The 24,657-nt window shown below is 31.9% G+C and overlaps 1 protein-coding gene across 1 annotated transcript in view; it reads left to right on the top strand.

The window, feature by feature from the left end:
* LOC118200827 (cell adhesion molecule Dscam1-like) overlaps positions 1–24,657 on the top strand; it is a 1,398,975-nt gene that overhangs the window by 329,429 nt on the left and 1,044,889 nt on the right. Inside the window, exon 2 of the mRNA XM_085827411.1 lies at positions 15,902–16,222. Within this exon, the coding sequence (XP_085683537.1) occupies positions 15,902–16,222 (321 nt within the window). The remainder of the gene's footprint in view (positions 1–15,901; positions 16,223–24,657) is intronic.

Here is a 24,657-nt window from a genome sequence, read left to right as displayed (position 1 = left end):
CTGTTTACATATAAATGTATTTCCAAACCAAAGGATTATTTTCTTATGGAAAAAATTCATAACTGAGGGTATCTGTCTTTAAACAAGTACGAAGAAACGTTTATAAAATCTGCATCTTCAAATCTTTGGATAAAATTTATATCATAGCATAAATTGGCTGCATTTATAGATTTTCTAAGGCGTTACTTGCTCTCGCTTTTAATATCAATTGAAATAATGTAAACATGGCTTCTAATCACTAAAATTGGAAAGTTTTATCAAATTTTTACACTAATAATTAATAAGCCATAATAATGCTCTTAAACATACAGGAAATGTATTCGCGGGCTGCATGCGGGACTCTTTGAGACCATATTAACAATAATTTGAATATTAATAATTCTGAGATTATGAATAGATCGAAATCAGTTATTCTCGAAGTTCATTAGCAGCAACTATTGAGCATTTTTAGTTCTACCCAGATTAAAACTTCTAGTCTGGTTGCATGCAAGGTTTCGTAGTTTTTCGAATGTATTTCGAAGTTAATACAAGCCAGTTCCCTTAAAATGTCCTCCACGAAAGTATCTCTATCCTAAGGCAAATAGCCGTCTTATGTTTTGCCATAATCCAAATAACCCATCGTACTTCATCGAGCTTGAAGAATAAAATCACTAAAATATGTATTACTTTTAAAAGCATAAACCAAGAGTTCTCAACCAGGAAAAAGTTTTATCGTATCAGGGAAAGACGAGTTAATGACTTCACCTGTTTCCTGTGGCGTTAAAAAATAATCTTAATTTCGGAATGATGGGCGAATGATCTCTTAGAAATGCTGAAAGGGTATGATCTAGCAATGATGAAATGATCTTCTAAGCAATGGTGGAAAACGGGTTCAAAACTCCTGAAGCACAAAGAAAGATGAAGTACTTTAAACTTAAAATTTTAAAGAATAGGACGTAGTTTGGTAAAAAAAATAAAGAAAGGGGGCTAACGTAATAGTTGAACTCGTATATTTTGAGCTGTACGTTAATGCTCTCAATTTAAGCCATGCCAATTATACTAAAAGCGACTAGTGTTAAGTAAAAGATTAAGTGAGATTTTAAACTGTTTCAAACATATTAAAGTGTTTTTAGTGGTAGTTGGAGTAATGCTGTAAGTAAAGGAAATTTATGAATTCGTGTATTTAAAAATGCATGAGTTTGAATCATTTATTTCATTCGACGCTGGTTTTATTCGAAATTCAGTTCATTCGAAACTAGCTCGTTTAAAATTAAATTCATTCAAAAACGGGTCATTGAAAATTAAAAAAACTTATCTTAAATATCTATTTCGATTAAAAATTCTTAAGAGTCCAGTAAAATAAATAATACGATTACGTAACAAAATATTCAAGAGAACTGTCGAATTAATTTTCCTATTTATATCTTAGTTAGTTAATTTACAAAGATGAAATTTAGCATTAAAATTCAAGAAAAGAGTTAGTTTGCATTGAATTCCTATTTATTATATATCCTGGACTTAATTTAAGGATTTCAGTTTAGAAATTTGATGATGCCATTCAAGTAAAACTAATTCAGACGTGATACCTTACAAGAACAAAATTACTTTGGAATTTGCGAAATTACCTACGAAATTTTTCTTCGACATCAAATACTACATTTTTTATTCCCAACCTGTTTAGTATAAAAGCTACCTTTTAAGTAAACAAGCCGCTATAATTCATTTTGATTTGATAAAAATAAAACGAAACAAAAAATGAGTAACTGAAGCTATTTCCAAAATTTTCTACTCTTAGCAAATAAAAACTTCATATGCAATTCTTTTCCAGCATTTTCAAGAATTCTTATAATTCTGCAGAAAATTTTTGAATTTGCATTTGCCGAAGAAAAATTTCAAAGTTTTGCTGGTAAAATCATAGAATACTGATTTTATTATAAAAGTACGTAGTGTGTTTTCAAAGAAAGGTATAGGAATTGAGCTCTTGTTCAGCTTCTTGGATGGAATTATTAGTAACGCTATTGGACAGAAACAAGTTCTGTCATGGTTTGCAGCTATTCCGTGCAATATATATATATATATATATATATATATATATTACATATTATATATATATATTACATATTATATATATATATTACATATTATATATATATATTACATATTATATATATATATATATATATATTTGTAATAATAAAATTCCATAGTCAAGAATATACTTAAAATTCTAACTGTATGTTCTTTTCATTTTTAATGGCGATGTTCTCATATTTGAAAGTACGTGGAATTAAATTCACAGCCCCGTAGTCAAGTTGATTTTCCCGCCTTTTCTACACGTACAGTTTTAGAATGTTCTGGAAATATTTCAAGCGAACTGGATTGGCTGACGTCATTTCTTGGAAGCTCCGCCTTTCCAGAGGCTATAAAAGGACTCGTAAAAGAATATCGGGGCTTTTTTTCTTAAATGTCACGATGCAGTAAACTTCATACAAAAAGTTATTAGTAATTCTTTTTATTTACTCCGGATATATGGATTTTGTAACTGCTATTTCTTCTGAATAATAATAAATGGATCCTGTTTTTTAAACTTATCGTCTGATTATTTAAGCTACGACTAAATTTATGATTCTTCAACAATCTATTTATTTACGACTAAAACTGATACATCACATATATATATATATATATGTATGTATATATATGTATATATATATATGTATATATATATATATATATATATATATATATTACAAATGGCGGGCTCTCAGCCTATTTCGGCTTGGCCACTACTAAGGCCAGAAGTAGTGGTTATTTTATTATGGCGGCACTTAATCTGTGGGCCACCTTTGGCTCATATGAAGGGAAGGACAGTTACAACCATGCCTTCTTCAAGATTCGAACCCGGGTCCTTTGGTATCGCCCTTGGCTCCCCTATTCACTATAGTACCCGAGAAGCTTCGTGCAATATTTGCTTAATCCGATTCAGTTGTTTGACTGCTACTAGTGCATTTTTACAGCACTGTTTTCGCAACCATAAAGGATACGAAGAGCAATCATTTTCTTTTTGTGAAAATAAGGTATCAAAATATCAGAAACTGTTCAATAGCTGCCAGAATTATTATGTTCCGATATGTTAAAAATTGTTGCAATTTATGAGTTTATCCATGCCATGAATAGGCGAATAGAGGAGAACATCAGAAAATTTCCTTGAGGACTAATCTAAAAAATAGCTTCTCTTAGAGCTGTCTTATAAAGAGATCCTGTTGGAAATTTGCACCCAAATATTGATGAAAGTTAACGAAATTGTACCTCAATTCCTAAAACTTTCGTAACATCTCTCTTTGTTTATTTAAGTTTGGATCAAATTATGTAAAGTCGTACACTTACGAGTTTCAGTGAAATATTGATAAAACTTAATATTTAAGCATGGAACATTTTTAATAATATCTGTAAAATTCTCTTAGCAAAACTACATTAATTATTTTACGAACATATTAAAACTTACTTTTGGAAAATCAATTATCAAAAGTAACAGAAAATTTACATAACAAATGTCTTCGTACGCTATAAAGAAATCTGCACATATTAATAAATATTCTAGTACTTTGTAGGATATTCGGCAGCATTTATGACAGCTTTCAAATGTCTGGGTGTAGAGTTCACCAGTTTTTTTGTAATATCGGCATCAATGTTCTTTTATTCCTCCATCTATACTGTTTTTATTTCGGTTTTCGTTTTTATGTTATGTCTAAGTACTCTAGTCTCTAGTTCTCTCCAAATGCATTCTATCAGGTTTTTAATTTAGTAACTGAGCTGGTTGATGTTTTCAGAACTTACGGACACTTAAAGATATACAAAGGGCGAAAGTTGAGGACCGGGCGCTTAGAATCGTTATCATGATAAAAAATAAAGTTGTTTCCAATACCCAAATTTTGAGTGAATAATTTTAAATTATCTTTTAAAATACTTAAATAAAGAGCATTGTTCATTATGCCATCAATAAATACTTTAAATAACCTAATCCTGATGCTGAAAGGCACACCTAAAATAAGGACACCTCCACAGCCATCCTTACTGTTCTAACCACGTTTTTGGGATTAAGATCCTCATTTTGTCTTCTCCATGCAACTACGTGCCCACTGGAACCAAAAATATTAATTTTGCTTTCATCTGCAAATAAGACATAATTCCAATACGCTTCGAGCTTATGTACCTCTGATTTTGAGAAGAAAAGCCCAAATTTTATATTTTTCGTACTTTCAAAAAAATTTATTTCCGCAGAGAGCCGACGTAATCCCGATGATTTGAGTATTCATCGAACAGTTTTAGTTGGAATTGGAGCAGAAAATATTTGAGTAGCTTCTGTAGAAATCTTTATAGCACTCAAATGTGTATTTTTCTTGAATTTTCTAACTATAAATCTAGTCACGTCGAGTCCCCTTTGCCGGACAACTTTTTTTTTAATCCAGTTTTTCTGCCTTGAAGGATTTTAACACGTACTGCACCGTAAAACAGGGATAAATTTAGTAATTTACCAATATCCCAATTTTCACCCTTATGATAAAACATGATGAATGTTTGAATGCTGGTCCTTGTTTTCCTTAAGTCTGAGAACTATTTTTAAAGATTAAATAAAGTATAAAGAAGTAAACAAGCAAAGAATATAGTTCAACGAATTTTTAAGCATCATCAAAATGGAAAAATAAAAAAAGTGGTAGACGGTAATTTTCTTTATGATATTTTACGAAAATATTTTAAATATTTTGGTGTACGGTCATTTTTGTGGCGTGCTTTATCTATGCCTCCTTACATTTTTAATTTTAAAAAAAGAAAGCAAGTCAGTATTAAAAATTGAAACTTTGGTTTTATTCAAAATCAAATGAGGTGTGGCTGTGATATGAAGAAATATTGGGCTTTATGTACGAATTCAGTTGTAGTTCGTACACTTTCAGCAAATTCTGAAAGTGTACGAACACTTTTGGGAGCCCTTTATGTCCTCAGAAAGTTCCAAAAAGAATCATCACTGGGACTGGCGTAGAAACATTTTTAGGGAAAGCACACACTTACCAACGCAAATGCTTTTTAGATCATTGTTGTACGTGGTTATTCATGAAAGCATATGGAAGACAATGTGAAAAATTCAGCAGTTAGATTAACAAGATAACAGAAAGAAGCTTTCACTGTTTTACCAAGGCATTGTACTTTCTCATGAACTCGCCTCATGAACTGAACACACTTTTCAACAGGAGAAAAAATAAAAGTGAATGCTTAGGGAAGAAAAATATTTACAGTACCGTCAAATTTTTAGCAACGATTCAAACTCTGGTTAAATGTTCTTTTCCTGCAAAAAATAAAATGTCGCATTATCAATGCTCATGCTTGTTCATTCTGCACGCAATTTTATTTATTCGTTCATTTAAACAGCAGCTTATTGCCACTAATTTAATACATCTTAAAATAAAATGTATTCCGTAATGAGATACTAAATCATTTAAATATCTAAAAGAATTTCATTTTTCATCTGAATAATATCACATAACGATAAATTTTAAAAATAAACATCTTATATATGTTTTATAATACTATTTGATTTTAAAATATTTCTAAGAGCTCGATAAATATTTAGCGTCATAAAAATTCTTTAAACAGTTTAAAATAAAAGAAAAATACGATTCCAGTATCAAGAGCAATATAGCTAATTAAAAAAGGAATATTAACGTATAGTTTTACTTTTTTAGAAATTTTAAACTTTTATATTTTTAACTTGATTCTAAGATTTTAATGCTCATATCAGTTTCCATTAGTATGCTTATGTTTTCCTTGTACACTTTTTTTAGGTTTTTGAAAAATGAATTACTAGAATAAGCATTTCAAAAAGACGTAATATCGCACAACAAAATACAAAAAATCAGTAGCTTTTAAATATATAAATGTCAATAAAACTTTGTGCGCTATATATCATGTTGAAGTGATTCGTTTTTTTTCTCTTTCAAAGAATAAAAATTATCTACTTTTAATTTGAAATAAATATTGAATTTTTTAAGTCAAAATATAAGTGAAATAAATTATCACGTTTAAAGTTATTGGAACCAATATTTCTACATGCAATTGTTTCAGTATACCTACCTGTTTTAGAAAAATAATTTGTATTTATTATTTTGTGATCCTTTGCCTTATTGAGAGTATTTTTTTAATTCGCAAATGTTTTTCGAATAAAAGTTCGAATTTAATATTGGAGTATTTAACGAACATAACGATATTAAGATCCTTCCTTAAATTTACAGATATTCTAATGTTTAATTATATGTTATAATTCAGTAAAATATGTTTCCTTTATGATACACTGACTACCAATAAGTATTTGGACACCTGTGATAGAAAAGAAAAACTAACTTTATTCAAAATCAATAGTTGGTAGAGCCTCCACGAGAGATAATTACAGCATGGACCATACTTTCCACAAGTCTTTGTATGACAGCTAGTGGTATTTATTCCACTCGGCTTGGAGAAGACATAGAAGTTCCTTCACCGGTTTTGCACGGGTAGTGCAACCCTGAATTCGGCGACGCAACTCGTCCCAGAGGTTCTCGATAGGGTTCCGGTCTGGACTCTGAGCAGGCCAGTCCATTCGATGAACTGCATCGGCACCATACCAAGCCTTGGTTAACGTCGACACATGACAACTGGCATTGTCGTCCTGAAAGTAACAGGGGTCCAAGCCGTAAAACTGCCACAACGTAGGAAGCACATTGTCATCCAAAATAGTGCAGTAGGCATCGGAGTTGATCTTACCATGAATGGGGACCAAGGGTCCCAGCCCATACCAGGAGAAACACTCCCAGACCATAATTCCACCTCCACCGAACTTGACTGCTGGCACAATGCATTCTGGCAGGAGACGTTCTCCAGGTAGACGCAGACCCAGACCCTGCCATCCGAACGGTAAAAGGTGAACCTTGATTCATCACTCCAAAGAACCCGTTTCCACTGATCTACGGTCCAATTTCGATGTGATTTGCACCACATTAACCGAGCAGCGCGGTTGGACTTCGTGATCAAAGGCTTATGGGCAGCAGCACGACCATGAAAACCAAGCAGATGTGCTTCCTTACGGATGGTATTCATTGAAACAATACTCCCGGATGCCTGTTGAAACTCCTCGCGGATGAGGGCCATCGGTTGGGTGCGGCTCTTCCGAATTTCTCTGGACAGCACTCGTCGGTCTCTATCTCCCAGTTTCGTTGGTCTGGCGACTCGGGGCACATTCCGACAATCACCGCTCACCTTCCACTTTTTAATCACATAGGCCACTGTCGATTTTGGGTACTTCAGATCTCTATATATGTCCCTTAAGGATCGGCCACTTTTGTGTTACCCGATAATTATACCTTTCTCGAAATTAGAGAGCTCCGAATAGCGAGGCATCTTGCATGCGACTAAAGCCGATGCTGTTTCCTACACGATATATACCGGCGGAGTTCGTGACGTACCTTAGGACCACAGATATCGTCATTTGCATAGGTGTCCAAATACTTATTGGTAGTCAGTGTATAGGTTATGCGTTTATTCACTTCTCTATTAGTTTTAAAATATAGTGATTTAAGACTCGTATTTGAAATACAATACGATTCACAAAAATTGTACTAATATCTAAGAACTTATAAAAGATATGACTAAATCCCTCTCTATATCGTATAATTACTGTTAAAGGCGTATTGATACAGATCTTGCAGAGATCGCAGCTTTTTCTTATCCTTGGCGCCGTCCAGAAGGGAAAATGATCGGTGACTCTGCTTAGTAAAGTGTCCAGGGTTCGAATCCAGAGAAGGCTTTAGTAGTGGCCAACGCCTTAAGAGGTAGTTCCGGCCATTAGAAATTTTAAAAAAGAAGAAAAAAATCTTTAGCCTTGACAGACATGAGTACATCTCCCTCCTTACACAAATACCTTATTAGGTAGTACATGTTTAAAAGACAGGGAATTAAACAGTTCTTTATGTTTAATTTTCCGCTGTTTCCTTTAGTTTGCTAAATTTCGCTTAAAGGGTGAAAAGAACATTAAGAATAGCGAACCTTTTTCTAAGCTTTTTTCTTTCTTCAGCGGATTATATTGTGCACACAGGGCATCATTTTGGCTAAATAATTTGTGTTGAAAATTTTTGTTTTTACCATTTTAGCCTTTAAATAATTTCATTCATTAAAAAGAAAAAAGTTCCAAATACAGATGGAATTAAAAAAAATTGGCTCATATTGTAAAGTCTAAATTTCGAAATAGTATTGTAAAACTATAGGACATATTTACTAGTAAGTGTGAGATTCGTTTGCTTGTGGTTAACATGCAAAACGGGTTACTTCCGAATTTTTGCTTCCTTGTACGATATAAAGCAAGTATTGTAATCGCGAAAAATTTCGGGTTCATAATTCAACGAAAATACCCATTTCGACTGCTCTCGAAACCATTTGAACGGTGCTTTTGCGTGACATCTGTGCGTATTGACAGAATAAAGAACTGTTTTTTCCAGTAAAGGTTGCAAAATGGATTTAAAATGGATTCAGAAAAGATTTTTTCCCCTGGCGTCTATACTTACGTATGTATGTATGTCCCATAACCCAAGAATGAGTCGTCTTTGAATGTATATATTCCCACTCTGTTACCTGAATTGATGAGCTTAATTATTTTTATTCTTATATGGTTTTTATTGTGCGAATTATATGGTTTTTATGTTCCGGTTAAGGTTTTTATGCCTTTATTTAATCTGCATGCAATAGCTGTATAATTATCAACAATTTACAAATACAAGTGGCGAGTTAAGCCTAACGAATCGCCATTTGTATACATTTGAAATTGAGTTGAATAGTTTATTAAGTCAGTTTCTGCACCTTCAATGTCTTTTGGCAGAATGGGACCAAAAGCAAACTTTCAGTTTCGTATTTCGAAAAATCTGTCTTATTCCCCCAGACCGAATTGTTTGTTTTTGAGTAGAAATTCAAATTTTAATTGTAAAAATGTTTTTAACTGTTTTAACTGTATTTGGTGTTTTATGTTTCTCTGTATTTTACAATTTTTTAATGAAGATATTTTGAGTTTTTGTGATTTTTTGCTTTCCGCGAAAGGAGAACTGAATTAACTGAATGAGAAATATATCTCTAATGAAATTCGAGAATATAAATTTAAATGAAATGCAATGAAAAATGTGTATAATTTAATGGGCCATACATGGAAATCATATGCTTTACACATCAGGTTTTTTTTTTTAGATATTCGTTTCTAATTATGGAATAAAATCACATTTTGTAATTATTTGCTAAATATTTTTACACATTCTATTTTAACCAGTAAAAATGTAGCAATATTGTGAAATATCTATAATATATTACTTCTGCTGAAATAAAATGCATTGCTTCTAACTCTTGTAAAGGCAATAAAGCATTCATAGGGGCAATAAAGCTTCAATTATAAATATGTTTTTCTGCTGATTATCTTCGCTATTTCTCTTAAATTCGTTTTATTTGTATGACGCTATTAACTAAGTTTTGAAATATGTCCTGAATTAAATCTGGTGTACATCTCCTTTCAAAGTTTTATCTTTTTATGTTTATGCACAAATAATAAGTCTTATGTCCCGGCTGGAATATTTACTGTAGGATGTTTGACAGTGTCTCCAATGTTTATCATTTTCTGTGATTTGATGTAAATGTCTTTAAGGGAATCAAATCAGCAATTCTTCAATTTATGTTTCAGTAAAATAAATGAAGAAAAAAACATATGGTAATAAATTTGGAAATTAGGATAGACAAGGCATCGATTCGAGTTTGTTTCTCTAAATAACTGTTTTGACTTCATTAAATTTGGTCATTTTCATAGTCCTATACTTAGATCTCATCCTTCATTGCTATATTACTTCTCAATCAGTTCAAAATACACAGCAAGACTTCCCATTGGGTATCTGACATGTAATGACAATTTCTAGTGGAACGATTAGTATAACACCGTATTACTACCCCTTTTTGGCTTTAGAAGTATTTTCGTTCTTCTTTGGTCTTTTTAACCTTGAGGACTTTGAGAATTAACTACTGTAAAGCTTGTTATTTTGGTATTTGTTGTAAATCAAATTCTCATTCCTTAGATGAAAATACCATGCAAGCAGATCGAATCCTAGATAATGTCGCACACACAATAACTAAAATATTTCCGCAAATAATTGTAACCATGGCTTAAACACTAGTATCTTTCATAAATCAGAAGACAACTGTTTTGAAGAGGAGTGTACTAAGTAGATTACATTCAAGTAAGTCCATTCCTTAATCGCATAATCTGACCTTGCTAAGACAAATAATTGTTGCCGCAATCTAACTAATTCACGAACGGAATCTCAGTCTGTCGCAAGAATGAGACATAATATTTATGTCCTGTCTTTTGAAGAAACATTCAAAATTAACAAAAGTCTCCTTGCTACTTTCAGCTTAATACGGGGAGTTAAGGTATTAAGAATGAAATTAAGATTGCACTTATCAAACATCGTCATTCCAAATCGCTTTCCTGCAGGAATATGAAGTCCTAAACAGAGTATGGAAATCACTCAATAACCTTCTAGAGGACGATGATTAAAAATGGTGTATTGATCTTACAAATCAACAACTCGCTTGATATTGTTAATCCAACAATTCACATTATGTTTGCATTTGCTTTTAAATTTAACCCCCTTTGTACTCTGGTGACGCTAAAAGGAAAAACAGAAGAAAATAATATGAAATATTTAGTTGAAAAATAAACTTTGCAAATTTTCAAATTTAGTTGTTCTTTTTCAGTTGCATTTTTGTAAATCATCTACAAAAGAAAATTAATTTTGCAATATAGAAAGAGTACAAAATTGCAATTCACAGTGTAAGGAAATTTCTCTTTCGAACAACTTTGTAATCACATTTTCAGAAAACGATATCTGTTGAATAGGAATGTGATAAGCTACTATGGAAACATGAGTGACACAATCATAATTCAATGTATATTAAATTCGCTGGCAGCAAAAGAAATAGAGAATCTCAGAAAGAAGATTGCTCGAATAATAGCTATAAGATTGCTGAAGCATCGGAACTTTTTTTCTCATGCGTGAAACAATTTAAATTAAAATGAGTTGAATCCACGAAATGTAGGTACTATATTGTGAATTCCATTAATGCTTTATTACGATGGTCATAAGTTCAAATTGTATGTGGGTCGAATGCAAACAAGCAACTGACGAGCCAAGTTTTCTTTTTCAAACAAAATGAAAACTTTTATTGACGAAGAAAATTGTTTTATATAAATGTATATTTCACTTACTAAATAATTATCAAAACACGTATTAAAGATAAATGTAATATCTCAAAGAAAAAAAATCGAATTTATATTTATTTGCTCTCTGAAATTTAAAGTTTCTTACCTGCAAGATAATTTTATAGATTACATTTTGTAATTCAAGTAAATTTACAGCTAAATATTAAGTTCTCAAACTGATATTTCCTTCAAATAACTTTAATATGTTTAACTAATAAATAATTAAATAACTCACTTTAATTTAAGCTAAAATAAATAAATTATATATATATATATATATATATATGTGTGTATTTTTTTTTTTTTTTTTTTTTTTTTTTTTTTTTAAGATTTCAGAGAAAATTTACTAAGTGGGGACAAATCTTGAGAATAAGAAATAACAACCTACTTTCTCTTATTTATTAAGTTTTTCTTTGAGGCATATATAAAAATAAAGTTGTTTGCATTCACATATATATTATAATACTCTTTATTTCTTACTATATCTTGACACTTGATGACATTTCGATTCTGATAAAATTTGTAGCCTTAAAGAGAAATTACCAGATTTATCTTCATTACGGACTGTAGATACTTAATCGTCAATCTTTTTTTATTAATCTTTAACTGTAAATAAATGTACACATATATATATGTGATGATTTTGCGGATAGGCACAGGAATGACGAAGCTTGGCATCAGAGTCCAGGCGTTGTTTGGCTGAGTGGAATACAGCAGAAGGATGACACAGAAGGATTTGCTTTTAATTGCACATTTTTATTCAATTCAAATGGCAGATCATTTTTCTTTTAGATGAAATTCTCCAAATTACATATTAAATAGTGTTTTAAACTAAATAAGATGAAATCTAGGCTTTTGACGTCATAACTATTCTAACAAAGGGAAGATGAACAAAGCAGCGCAAAGTCTTGCAGCAGTTATAGTAGAAAGCAGTCTTGACTAAAAACTGGCGCGTACTCGATATTTATACTAGCGGTTACATAACATGTCAGCATGTTCACGAAAGTACTAGTCTAGGGGGAAAATTCTGAAACTGAGGAAAGTTAATTAGAGGTTGCCTGTTTTCGTAGAGCAAAGCCATTATATATTTTTATTATATATATATCTATATATTCCTAAACAAAGTGATTATTCTTATTGCAAACATTCGTAACAAAGTTTATTATTATTTTTTATGATACGAATAAAATTTAATAAAATCCCTATGATACGAATAAAATTTAATAAAATCCCTATCTTCAAATCTTTAATTTATTTTATACTGTAAATTAATTAGTTTCTTTTTATATATACTCTGCTGTGTTATTCATGCGTATTTTTAATGGAAATGAAAATAATATAAATTTTTACTACAAATAACTAGAGTTTTGAAATTTTTTACTGCATCGTTATAAAGTAACTTCTCTCTTATTTCCGCGTGCCTTCGTGGTGTAATTGGATGTACGCTCAAAGCGTACTCGGGAGGTCCAGTGTTCGAATCCTCGCTAGGGCATTCCACATTTTTTGACGTTCTTGCGTGTATCGCAAGCTGAATAGGTGGTGGACAATAATTTGTCAAAACATGATCCATCGAATTTCTTCTCTCTTTCCCAGTCGCCCTTTAGGAGAGGAAGTATAAAAAGTATATTCTCCCTCCTTTCCGTATGATTTTTCATGGTGTAACTGAAAGCACGGCGCCTGTTCGGGAGGTCCGGTGTTCGAATTCCGGCGAGGATATTGCCCATTTTTCATTTTTCTGCACCGAGATAACCTAATGAGTCTACACCGTATTTGTGATAAATGCACAATTTAAATGTCTTAGTAGGTCACTTAAAATTGCTTCAAAAGCTGCATCTGGCCCATGCACCGCCAGTTTGAGACCACCGCTTTATAGTACAACACTAATGTACTAGATTTCCAATCCGAAACTGATTAAGAGTCTTAATTTAAGCTCTTTTTGATAAGCTGGTATTGCTAAAGTCTTTGATATGAGGTCAATAATATGTCTTTTAGCCTATTTGAATTTAAATAATAAATAGAGAGTTTTAACGATAATATGTCTATTATTAACACGAATCGCTTTATATTATTATCAAGGAATGCTTTCATATTCATTATTTTATTTTAAAAAGTATAAAATATTTTCACAAGGCATTCCAGTCACGGCAATTAACAATTCCCTTTTAGCTGCACATTATCCAAACCTATTGTTTCCAGTCTCCTTTTTCACTAGTTTCAACTGATTTTTGCTGTTTGTTTTTTATTTTCATGTGAAAGCATTTCCAACACATAATATCAAACACAATTTAATGAAATCGTAAAATTTTAAGATGCAGATTTGTTTTTTATTTTCATGTGAAAGCATTTCCAACACATAATATCAAACAAAATTTAATGAAACCGTAAAATTTTAAGATGCAGATTATTGTTTCAGAAGAGGATAAAAAAATTCACATTCTCCCATCGCTTTTCCATTAGTATTCTAATTGGGTGCCATACGTTCCTTGGTTTCATCAAAATAAAAACTTTATCTTAATTAAATAGTAAACTAAATTACTTCAGCGCTTTTAATTTATTTAAGTTGCAATATCGTAGGAAAATTTGAAGTAGTTAAATAAATATTCGAAAAATATTGCAGGAATAGTCTCTAAATTTCAAATTTTGTTGTTTTAAGAAGCAATGCATAGGAATCCATTTACGAACGATAAGAGTTTCTTGTGAAATCTTTTACGGACTCTAAAGTTTTTATTTCAAATTGGAATAAGCACTTTTTGGGTAAGAGGATAATTGGTTTAGAAAGTTATACTATAATGCTCAGTATATTTATTTCGCTTTTGTTCCAACATAATTACTGCAATAAAATTCTTTCGACGATGCTCTAGAGTAATTTCCTCGTGAATGTATAGCTATGTAATGGTTAAAAATAATTTTATTTTGCTTTATGTATCCGTGACAATTTATTTTTATTTCACATTTCGTTAAGTAGAATAAAAGTAATAGTCTTTTTTGTTTCATAAAATAAGAACAGTATTCCATAAAATACAATAGTAGGTTTTAAATATCTAATAAAGGATGTCATTTTAGTGCAAAAAGGTAGTAAAAAATTTAAATATATGTAATAGCAAATTGTTATGTGTATAAATTTATTTTTTTCATAGAATATAAGTCTGCTTAAAGTGTTTAATTATTGCAGAATATTATAGAAAGGAATGCCTCCTATAAAAAAGTTTACAAAAATGAGTTCTTATTTATACAGTGCAGCCCACTCGATTATCCAGATTAATGCCAGGGAAGCAGGTCACGGATAATTGGAAAACTTGAATAATACAAGCTATCATCATTCATGCACATTCTAATGTTATTTCCTAAAAAAAAATTATTCTATTTTTTTAAAAAAAAACGTTAAAATGTTTGTCGAATTTCTCTGCCTATGTTTCGAAATGCTATTATGTAATTTTACATAAATCCCCTTTCGGTCAACGAAGTGCAATACAGTTTTTGCGGAAATCATTGCTACCTCTGGATTAATGTAATTGTTAGCATCTCCTTTGCTTGTATTTTCAGTAGCACCCTTTGCCTAGTCTGTTCCTTTGGCATTTGAAATGACATCCGCATGACTCAAGCACTGAATGTTCGGATCATTCAGATCACCGTAGAACCGTTCCTAGATGCTTTTTCGATCGAAATTTTCAAAGAATATTATATTTTCAATTTTTTGATATACAACGTCTATTATTGCTTCTTCCCAATTAACTAATTCTGCGATTTCTATATTAGGAAGAATCTTTCTGCATGACAGAAAAAAGTGTTAATGGTTTTATATCCGACCAAGCGTTTGCTACTCCATATATGATGTCTAGTACAGTAAACGCTTTGCAGGACTTCATTAAATTAGCATCTGGTCAGCAAGAGTTATGAAAAGGTCAGAAAGGTAAAGTGGTTTAATTGATGATGTTACACCTTGGTGCGTCAGCTGAATTAAGCTGGTAACATGTCTCGGACTATACGTATGCAGAAAACCTGTACGAGAAAATCTTCGAAGCTAAACCTAAAAGAAGCAGTTTAGGGGGTTTTAGACCATACCGAAAGTTGCGCATGTTTTTTTTTTTTTTTTTTACACATGCTTTGAGTTTGCCTGCATGAGCACCACCACGCACGGATAATCGTCAAACAAGATAATCCGCACCCGGATAATCGAGAGTACACTATATTTTAAAAAAACTGCGGAAAAGCACATACTAGTCCACATATCCACAAACCGAAACACAGGTGAAACTACGAATGGGTCGTAGCTTTTGCCCTTCGACCACTGGCAGGGTTTTTCTCTTTTACCCAAGGAAGTGACAAAAGCAGATCTGAGTATATATCAAGAAGCAGTTTCACAGCCTTGATAGCGAAATTATCAATCAGCCTCACCAAAATGTGCCAAAAGTTTAAAAATATAATAAATACTTCTTTTTTACCTGATGAGCAGCGAGGCAGTTTCTCTTAATAAATGCTTCCTAAAATTTTTACCTTAATTACAGAAAATAATTTTTGGTTCCTTTCCTCTTGAAATTCTAATTTGCTCATGTTTATTCTTGCAAACTTCATTAATAATTTGTTAATGATTTTTGTTTCTCTCTCTTTCAGATGTGGCGGCTTTCTCCGAGCACAGAGCACCGTCATTTACCATTGAACCACCAAATAAAGTGGTCTTTTTAAATAGTTCTGGTGAATCCGTCCACTGCGCTGCTCTTGGAAACCCAAGACCTTCTATCTCTTGGGTTTTAGCAGATGGAACAGCAGTGCAGGACTTACCAGGTCTAAGGCTTTCACTAGCCAATGGGACTCTCATGTTTTTACCTTTCATGGCTGAAAGTTATCGTCAAGATGTGCATGCGACTACCTACAGGTGCATCGCTTCTAACCTAGTCGGAAAAATTGGTAGCCGAGATATAAGAATCAGAGCAGGTAAGCTGTTACATACTTTGAGTTTGTAAAGTGTTTGCAGAAAAGATGCAGCAGGCGTCATAATTTCAGTTCTATTGAAATTAGTTATAATTTTACTTTTTATTCTACCAATGGAAAGTGAAGAATGACTAATTAACTCTTCCTTTCTTTTCATCGATAAGTTACAAAATTACACACATTTAAAAAATCCTCATTTTTATATCTTTTTCCCCTGCTACTAAGAATATTCGCAGTTCTATCTGAAAGACTTCATTCCGGATATGAACAATGAGGTAAATACAGTATTCCATGCTAGTGGGGCTTTGTTTGCTTTGCTCAAACAGGAAAGCTTTCAGACTTCGAACTAGAGATCAATAGACTTATGTTAAGTAAAAAGGAATTTCATATTGCCCAACAGTGCTGGTCAAAATATCACATTTTTTATTTCACAGTATCCAAAAAATATTTTGTAAAAAAATCTTTCGTTGGCAAATTAGGTTTCCTGGAATCATTTCAAATTCATACAAACCTGTCAGTTATTGTTAATGATCACAATCTTAAGCTGTTTTTAGCTTCAGCTTTTAGAGAACTTATTCGCAGTTGCTTTTCATTCACGTTGTTGTCAACAGATAGCACCAGTGGCTTTAGTTTTGCTGCCCAGCTGGAAATTCTGGAAATCTTTTATCTGTTGTTATCGCTTAAGCACAAGATTCGCTTTCATCATTTTCAATTTTAACGGTGAAGAAGTAGGTTATATTTAACCTTCGAAACTTACAATCGTGATAATTTATGTACGTTCCGCTATTTAATTATCAATACGTGTAATATTTGACCTTTGACGTGTTTTTTATATTACGATTATATTATGTGTTATATTACAGAAATAATAATTTTAATATTTTATTTTCTTTAACTAATATTCAAAATAATTTATGGTCGTTCTCAGACGATTTTTTCGAATAAAGACATTAGTAACTATATGTAACTTTACGGCAGCTAAGGAAATCATTCTTATAATGCCGGTTTTGATATTGGAAAATAAATTTATACCTGAAGACAAGAAGTTGCTATAAGTCGCTTTATGTGAACGTTGTTTCGATACCACTAATTTAATGGCCTTTCTACATACAATCTAGCAAAGGTGAATTGAAGTGCATAGCTATTCAGGCAGAATATTACAGAGACTACGCCAGTTTATTAAATATAGATAGATATATATTTTTCTTTCTGACTTCACTGTACATTGTTTCCGATTTAATAAATAGGAACTTAATGTTTCCCTATAACATCGATTTACAGTATGCAAATAAAATAATAACTTCGCAGTATCCTTTCCGAAACTATCATGCAAAATAACTAAAGGTAAAAAGACATGACAATAAATATTACACTTTTGTAAGCACCGCTTTCGGAAGGCAAACTTTGAACACTAATTGCATTCAAAGCAAGAAAATACTTGAGAATTCAGTTCGCTTCAGTCACGAAAATACATTAACACATCATTAATCGGTAAGACAGTCACTAAGTGCATATTCATCTGGAATTAGAAAATCGTGTTACAACTTGGAAGCTGAGAAAAATTAACTTTATCCTTTATGGGGACCACGAATTCTGGGACGTATAGCTCCTCTATCGCTAGAATGACGTGTCGATGACGCTAATTTACTTCCCGCTTGTCACCAAAGGAGTTCCACGTAAACAGTCCAATCCTCCCTCCCTGCTCCTAACCTTGTTCTCCAAACACTGACTGATGATGTTTTGAAAGACGAAGGGCGTGGCCAGGCTATTAATGGCCAAAAGGAAAACCACCTGTCAGGTAATGCATCCCACAAACACCTTTTTTGTGAAGTGTGTATGGCAACCCGCGTGGAAAACGACTGCAGATAAGGGTGTTAGAGAACGGTTGGTGTAGGTAATCGGTAGGAGTACACTGAATCACGTTCGCCGGCGCTGAGTTGATTCGCCGTAAAAGTTAATATTTGGCTGGAGAAATTTTGTTTTATCTATAATTGAAATACCATTTGTGGAAATTTCCAAATATGTGAGATGAATAAAATAGGACTATTTTCCATGTGTTGAATGCTAATAAGATTTAGCAACTCATATTATTTCTTAGTTTTTACAGGTACCTGTGACCACCCACCAGCGTATCTCTTTCAAAGTTCAGTGATCATTGTTTGTGACAATCACTGCAAAAGGATAGTCTGGTTTATATTGCAATTTTAAATAAATGAAATAATCTAAAAGCTTTTCTTACGAGTATATATATTCAGAATAGTGGCTTACAGTTGAAGTTTACAGGATTTAATCTTAAGTCTCTTTACCAATTGCATCCAAACTAAAATTATGAGATTGGAATGTTTAAGTTAAAATCAAACATTTTGTTACTAGTATTTTAATATTATTTCCTTTGCCTATGCGAAATTAGATAACATTTTTATATTCTTCGAATTTGTATGTTTTGACTTAAAATGCAGTGTTAATATATATTATTTTTCCCCTTCATTTTTAGTTTGAAGAAAAAAGTAACACGTACTTATTTTCACATGCATGCAGTGCCCGTTTATGATAACCAACTGAATCTGGAGTCTATGGCTTCTGAAATAACAGGTTGGAGATTTCTATAGGAAATAGGAATGGGACACTAGAAAACTTAATCAATCATATTAAATATATATTAGTTATTATTAAATCAAAAACAAAATTAACAAAGCAACGACCTTGTGTTTAGTCTTTAACTAACTAAAGGCATTAACTAAACTAAGATTGCATGGATTCTCCAGAACTTCAATTTTCAAATAATTTTCTCGTCTATCAATAAAATCTATGGTTTGATTCCTAAAGATCCCATTCCTGACTTTAACTCTTGGGAGTTTGTAGCATATCGTGTCAGTGGGCTTAAGATATATCGACCAAACTAAAAGAGCATTAACGTTTTATATAAAGGAACATGAATCTTATGCCGAACAAGGTAAAATTAACACATTTTCGACAGCTAATCACAGTAGGAAATTTAATCACAATTTTGGTTTTGGGTCTACAAAAATTATTAAAAAGCTTTTTCAAATGTCTAACTGATTTTCTTCAAGCTTTTCACATTCACAATTTTTTTTTTTGTTTAGTTAATAACTTTTCTTGCTTAATTAATGTTAGCGAAGTCAAATCCAGTCCTTCCTAGAACTTTTAAATTTCTATTAACTCAATTTTTCAATTGCTTTACTATTTTGCCGACAGACGGTGCTATCTTCTCTATCGCTTTACTGCCGTAGGCTATATAAACGACCGTTGCACGAACTGCTTTCCAGTTTTTCAGAGTTCTTTGCTCCTGATGAATAGAAACTTATACAAATTTCGCTAGAAATCTATTGAATTCTTGCCTAAATTTACTACAAACTTGTAGCTCTTACTCTGCTAATGTTATGTTTCACTTCGCGTGTTTCTGTTCTGCTTTTTTTTATCAAGTAACTAGATAGAAATTAAAGGTATACATTAATGATGCTACATCCCATCGTTTCAGCCTATATAATTTAATTTAACTTTTCTTTTGAATGCCTACACTAAAATGAAGTCAGTATGATTAAGTATAGATCACGACATCACAGAAAAGGTAATCTATGATATAATATAAATACAATATGAAGCATGCGCGTTAAAGCTAATGCATTTATAATGTTGAGCTCCGCAAACGCTTATGAAACTAAATACAACGAAACTAGATACAAGGTCGCACTCACGTGATATATATAATCATTTTTAGCTTCCTCTTTATCGCATGACTCTACGCATCCAACTTTGGAAACCTCTGATGTTAGCTGACTTAACAAGACTGAATCAGCGCAAATTTTCAAAAGCTGTCGCTGTGTAATGTGCGAAGTGTAAGACAAAATAATCCTCCACGTAGTGAAGGAATTCCCAAAGTCTTGCCATTCGGACATATCGTTAATTAACTTATTTTTCAAAACCTGAACGATTTAAATGAACAAAAAAAAAAAAAAAAAAAAAAAAAAAAAAAACTTTTTCTGCTATTGAAATTTTTAAAAATAACTCTTATTAATATAATTTTAAGTGCATTTCATTTACAAAATAGCCAGTTGATAATTATGATCATGTTCACCGTTTCCTTTAGACTTATTTGATTCTGATCATTTTAAATTGTCGAAAATGTTTCAAAATCGGAAATACGTTTTTAAATCTCCTAATTAAAGCCACAAGAAATGTCAGTTGACATATTCTTACAAAAAAAAATTGGCTTGGAGCTCCTTTGGGCCACATTTTAACAAACTTGAGGGTAAAATAAACTAAGCTTTTTAAATCTTGTAAAAATACTTTTAGCTTATACATATATCTATAAGCTAAAAATATTTTTAGAATAGGAGAAAAAACGAAATTTTCCGTGAAACTTCGACCTTTTATTACCAACTTGATAGATTGACTAATTAATAAAAGACTTTTTTACCGCTTTGGTGTTTCAGATAGAAGCATTTTCTTAGATATAAAAAGGAGTATGTGTAGAGCAGAAAATTTTGTAATGGATTAAAAAGAAATGGAACAAAAGATGAGACAAAAAAGATAAAAAGAAAAACACCGATAATGCATTATAAAGGTTTCTTTTTCTTCTCAAGTATACATAAAACAGAAAGAACTAAAAGGAGCTAGATCGTAAAGAGTTAATGAGGCATTTAGAGAGTAATTATAATAGTCGACTTTTTCCATGTGGCTCAGAAATACTCAAGTGAAAGCTTGCCAGAATGTGAGTTGGGTATATGTTTGAAAGTACATGAAGGAAAACCATTTGAAGCAAATTATCCTATAATGTGGTTTCTGAAGCAAATTGTGTATTTAGGAATGAGTTTTCCATGCAAATAACCTATTAAAATGATGTAATCATTTTCTGACTTTGCAATCGTCATTTATTCTCAGCTTCACCTTTTTTAATATCTACATTTACGTAAAGATTATCGTTCGTCAAGCATACGTTTCGGGAGTTATATACTTTGCTATAGTTATATACTTTATACTATTTGAGTTTTGAGATTTTTCAAAGGAATAATAAAATTTTGATTCAGATGGTAATGACAAAAATAATGATAAAATAATTATAACTAATATCATTATAATTAGCCCAGAATAATTATAATCACGTTTATCAGATAATAATATCAGATCAATAACAGTTTTCAGATATTAATGATGAAATTAATTATAATTATAATTAACTTCTTTCTATAGCAGTACTTCCTGAAAAATTTCCTTCTTGAAACAAAATATTGCAGAACTCTTCTATATTTTCAAAGGGGTTTCGAACGGCATCACACCTTGATGACATCTAATTAACACGCAATTATTACTTCCGTGGGAATATACTAATGACAGAATGATGATAAATATGTACTAAGGTAGTTATAGAAGAGATATGAATTCCTTTATTGTGCTCATTTTTTAATTTCTTCACTTATTTCCTTTTCTTTTACATTCTGTGCAATTTCGAAATGCCATTTTCTCAGGCTGGGCAGAAAACACCACTTATAGTTGGAGAAGCAATTTCTCACTAATAATGCCACACCTTAGGTTCATTTAAATATTGAAGGTGGTTATTGGATAAGATAAGTGGATTAAATCTCCAAGAGATATAATTTTGTTACGGAAGAAGACTTTCCTTTAACCCTTTGAAGGGCACCGGTATATAATATATACCGGTTGTTTGTCAATTTTTTAACCTCCGAAAAAATGCTAATTTTTCTACACCAAAAGCTATAATCGTAAGTTTCTAGTGTTTCCTTTCAATTCTAAATGGTAGTATCACCCTATGAATGCTCAATATTTTGCAGTTATGAAATTAATATACCTCTTTGCAAGGTATCATGTTGGAAGATTGATAAATTCTATTGGAGGGAAGGAAAAGATTCAAAACCTGCAAATATATGACGTACACATGCTGAATCTTATATATTTACTTCATTTTTGTCAGAAATGATAATTAACAGAAGATTATTTATACGATTTTAAAACCGGTATATAATATATACCGGCGCCCACACTGAGGGTAACACGCCAATAAATGGCAGCACCAGTCTTCTCCTTTTATACTCTGTGACATGACAGAATTTCTTTATTATTATAACAGTTTATGATGTAATAATTTTTCATGATTAATTTATAAGTCGTTTAAGATTCAGTATTATGTTCATGGAGGAATGGGGAGTTTATTGACTCTGCGGTAGGTCTGAATACAAGTATATTAGTTTCATTTATTCTTTGTGTACTCAGCTCGAGTTTCATTCGTCTGTGTTTAGCTAAAATTTTTATTTCAGCACTTATCTCTTTTCCAAGAGAAAGACTCATCGATTTCAAAATTGCCATCTGGGGTCAAAACTTTACACAATTGTGGGGGTTAAATGTGGCATGTTAGCCCCCAAAAGACACCCGTTGCTTCGTGTTTTCCAAAATTCTAGAATGCAAGGAAAATGAAAGAGGTGATTGACAACTAATTTGTCATTCGGGAGTCACGCCTTCTTCCCTTTGTGAGGTGTGATAAGATCACACAAAGGGAAAGCTCACTTAAAATGGAAATGTACTTAAGGTCCATCTCACCCGAAGTCGCGAGCTCTCCGTCGCTCTTCCTTCACAAAAACTGCTGGTTTGAAAGCATGCTTTTATTCTTTAGGGAAATTCTTTGTTAATTTCAGATGAAAGACTAGAGAACACAAGAGAAATCTGCGCTCTCGTTGATACAAATAGGTTGTTTCCGAAATAAATTCTCACAGTTGGTGAAAGGAGGAAAAATATTTCTAAGGCCCGTTTTAGATGCAAACTAAAATTTACCCAAAAGTTAAAAAGGAGCTCCTGTGCAGCCAAAGGGGTTGAAAATCAGAATAAGAGCTTTGAGGTGTATCAAATAATAAAATTTTTTAACGGCGTTTCTTCCTGAACAAAAAGATACATTACAACCTATATTTACAAAAAATAAAAAAGGGACCTTTACGGTCCTTGATGATCTAAAGTGTGTGTGCGTGGAGGGGGGGGGCGATTCTTCGTATCACAGTATGAAGCATGGTTGTTTTTTCACATATTATCTAAAGTATAAAATACAATCTCAAAAATGCAACATACTTTCTCAGCTGAGTCGGTCGTAGTGCAGTAGTAATTTTTCAATTTTTTTAATTTTCGGCTGAGTTACATCTGCTTGTAATATTATATTAGTTCAGTTACAGCATGATACGATTTACACATGCAGTGTTATATTTGCTAAATTTTTTTATAAAATAATATTGAATTTAAATCAAGTTGAAAAGCTTTTTACCCATATTTTACATAAGTATGTTCAGCTGGGTTGCGTCATCAAAGTGCATAAAAAAACATAAATTTTATTTTTAAAATTTTAAATTTCTGCCAAAATTTAAAAAAAAAATGTCTTTAGACTTACATAACTATATTCAAGCACTCATCACTACAGACGCACATCAAAAGTACCCACAATTAATTTTTAAAACAAAGATTAACAGTTGACAGCTACCTGGAAAAAAATGTCCTAGAGGGGCGCCGGTATAAAATATATACCGGCTCTCAAAATTCAGGATTTCGCTCTAGATTTTTTTTAAGTCTCAATTTTGTATCCTTAGGGTCCATAAGTTATAGTTCATGCAAAATTTTACCACAGTTTAAATTATTTTATATACCGCCCCTCAAAGGGTTAATTCCTAAAACTATATATAGGTTACACGAATTTTCTTTGTGTTTCACTACTTAATCTTAGCACGATATCATTCAGAAAAGAGCTACACCAATTTGAATTTCAAAATTAATTAGAACTCAGGGACAGAATGGCTTCAGGTTTAAAGAACTTCAGATTTAAAGACTTCCAGAAATACATTTCTGTACTACATAATGCTCTGCTACGTTTTTCACATTCATAGGAAGAAAATTGTCCTAGATTTTTCGTCAAATGCCCGTTTAATGTCTTTAAAATTGTTTTTAAGTCTAAGATAGAATTATGCGTAATTTTATATGCTTTAAATGTCTTTGAAACGCAAGCACATGAAAGACCAATCAATAAGACCGCTGTCTTAATGTCTTGGATTTGTGTCTTCGCAAACGGCTGAATTGCATGTTAGTTTTGTGATTTTGTCTTCTATAACTTAAATACACTCCACTTTCTCTTAAGATATTTTCCATGAAAGAATTTAACCTTAATGAAAGAATTTAACCTAACTTAACCTTTCGCACAGTTTACCACAATCAATCAAGTACCCTTTAAAATGCCTTCCTCAAAAGTAACTACATCAAATTAAAAATACGGTATTCCTTTCTGCAATTAATCAGCAACAACCATTGGAATTTAGCTTAAATTTTAGCTCTGCAATTCATATTGATCGTATAATTTCTTATGATCTTCTTAGAATGTTAAGCCTATATGACAATGTATTCCAGACAAAGTATACTCATACCGTAACGAAAAG

This window comes from Stegodyphus dumicola, chromosome 12 (assembly GCF_044657685.1).
Source record: "Stegodyphus dumicola isolate Sdum_Otavi_A_Nest chromosome 12, ASM4465768v1".
NCBI lineage: Eukaryota > Metazoa > Arthropoda > Arachnida > Araneae > Eresidae > Stegodyphus > Stegodyphus dumicola.
This window is presented reverse-complemented; position numbering and strand designations above follow the sequence as displayed.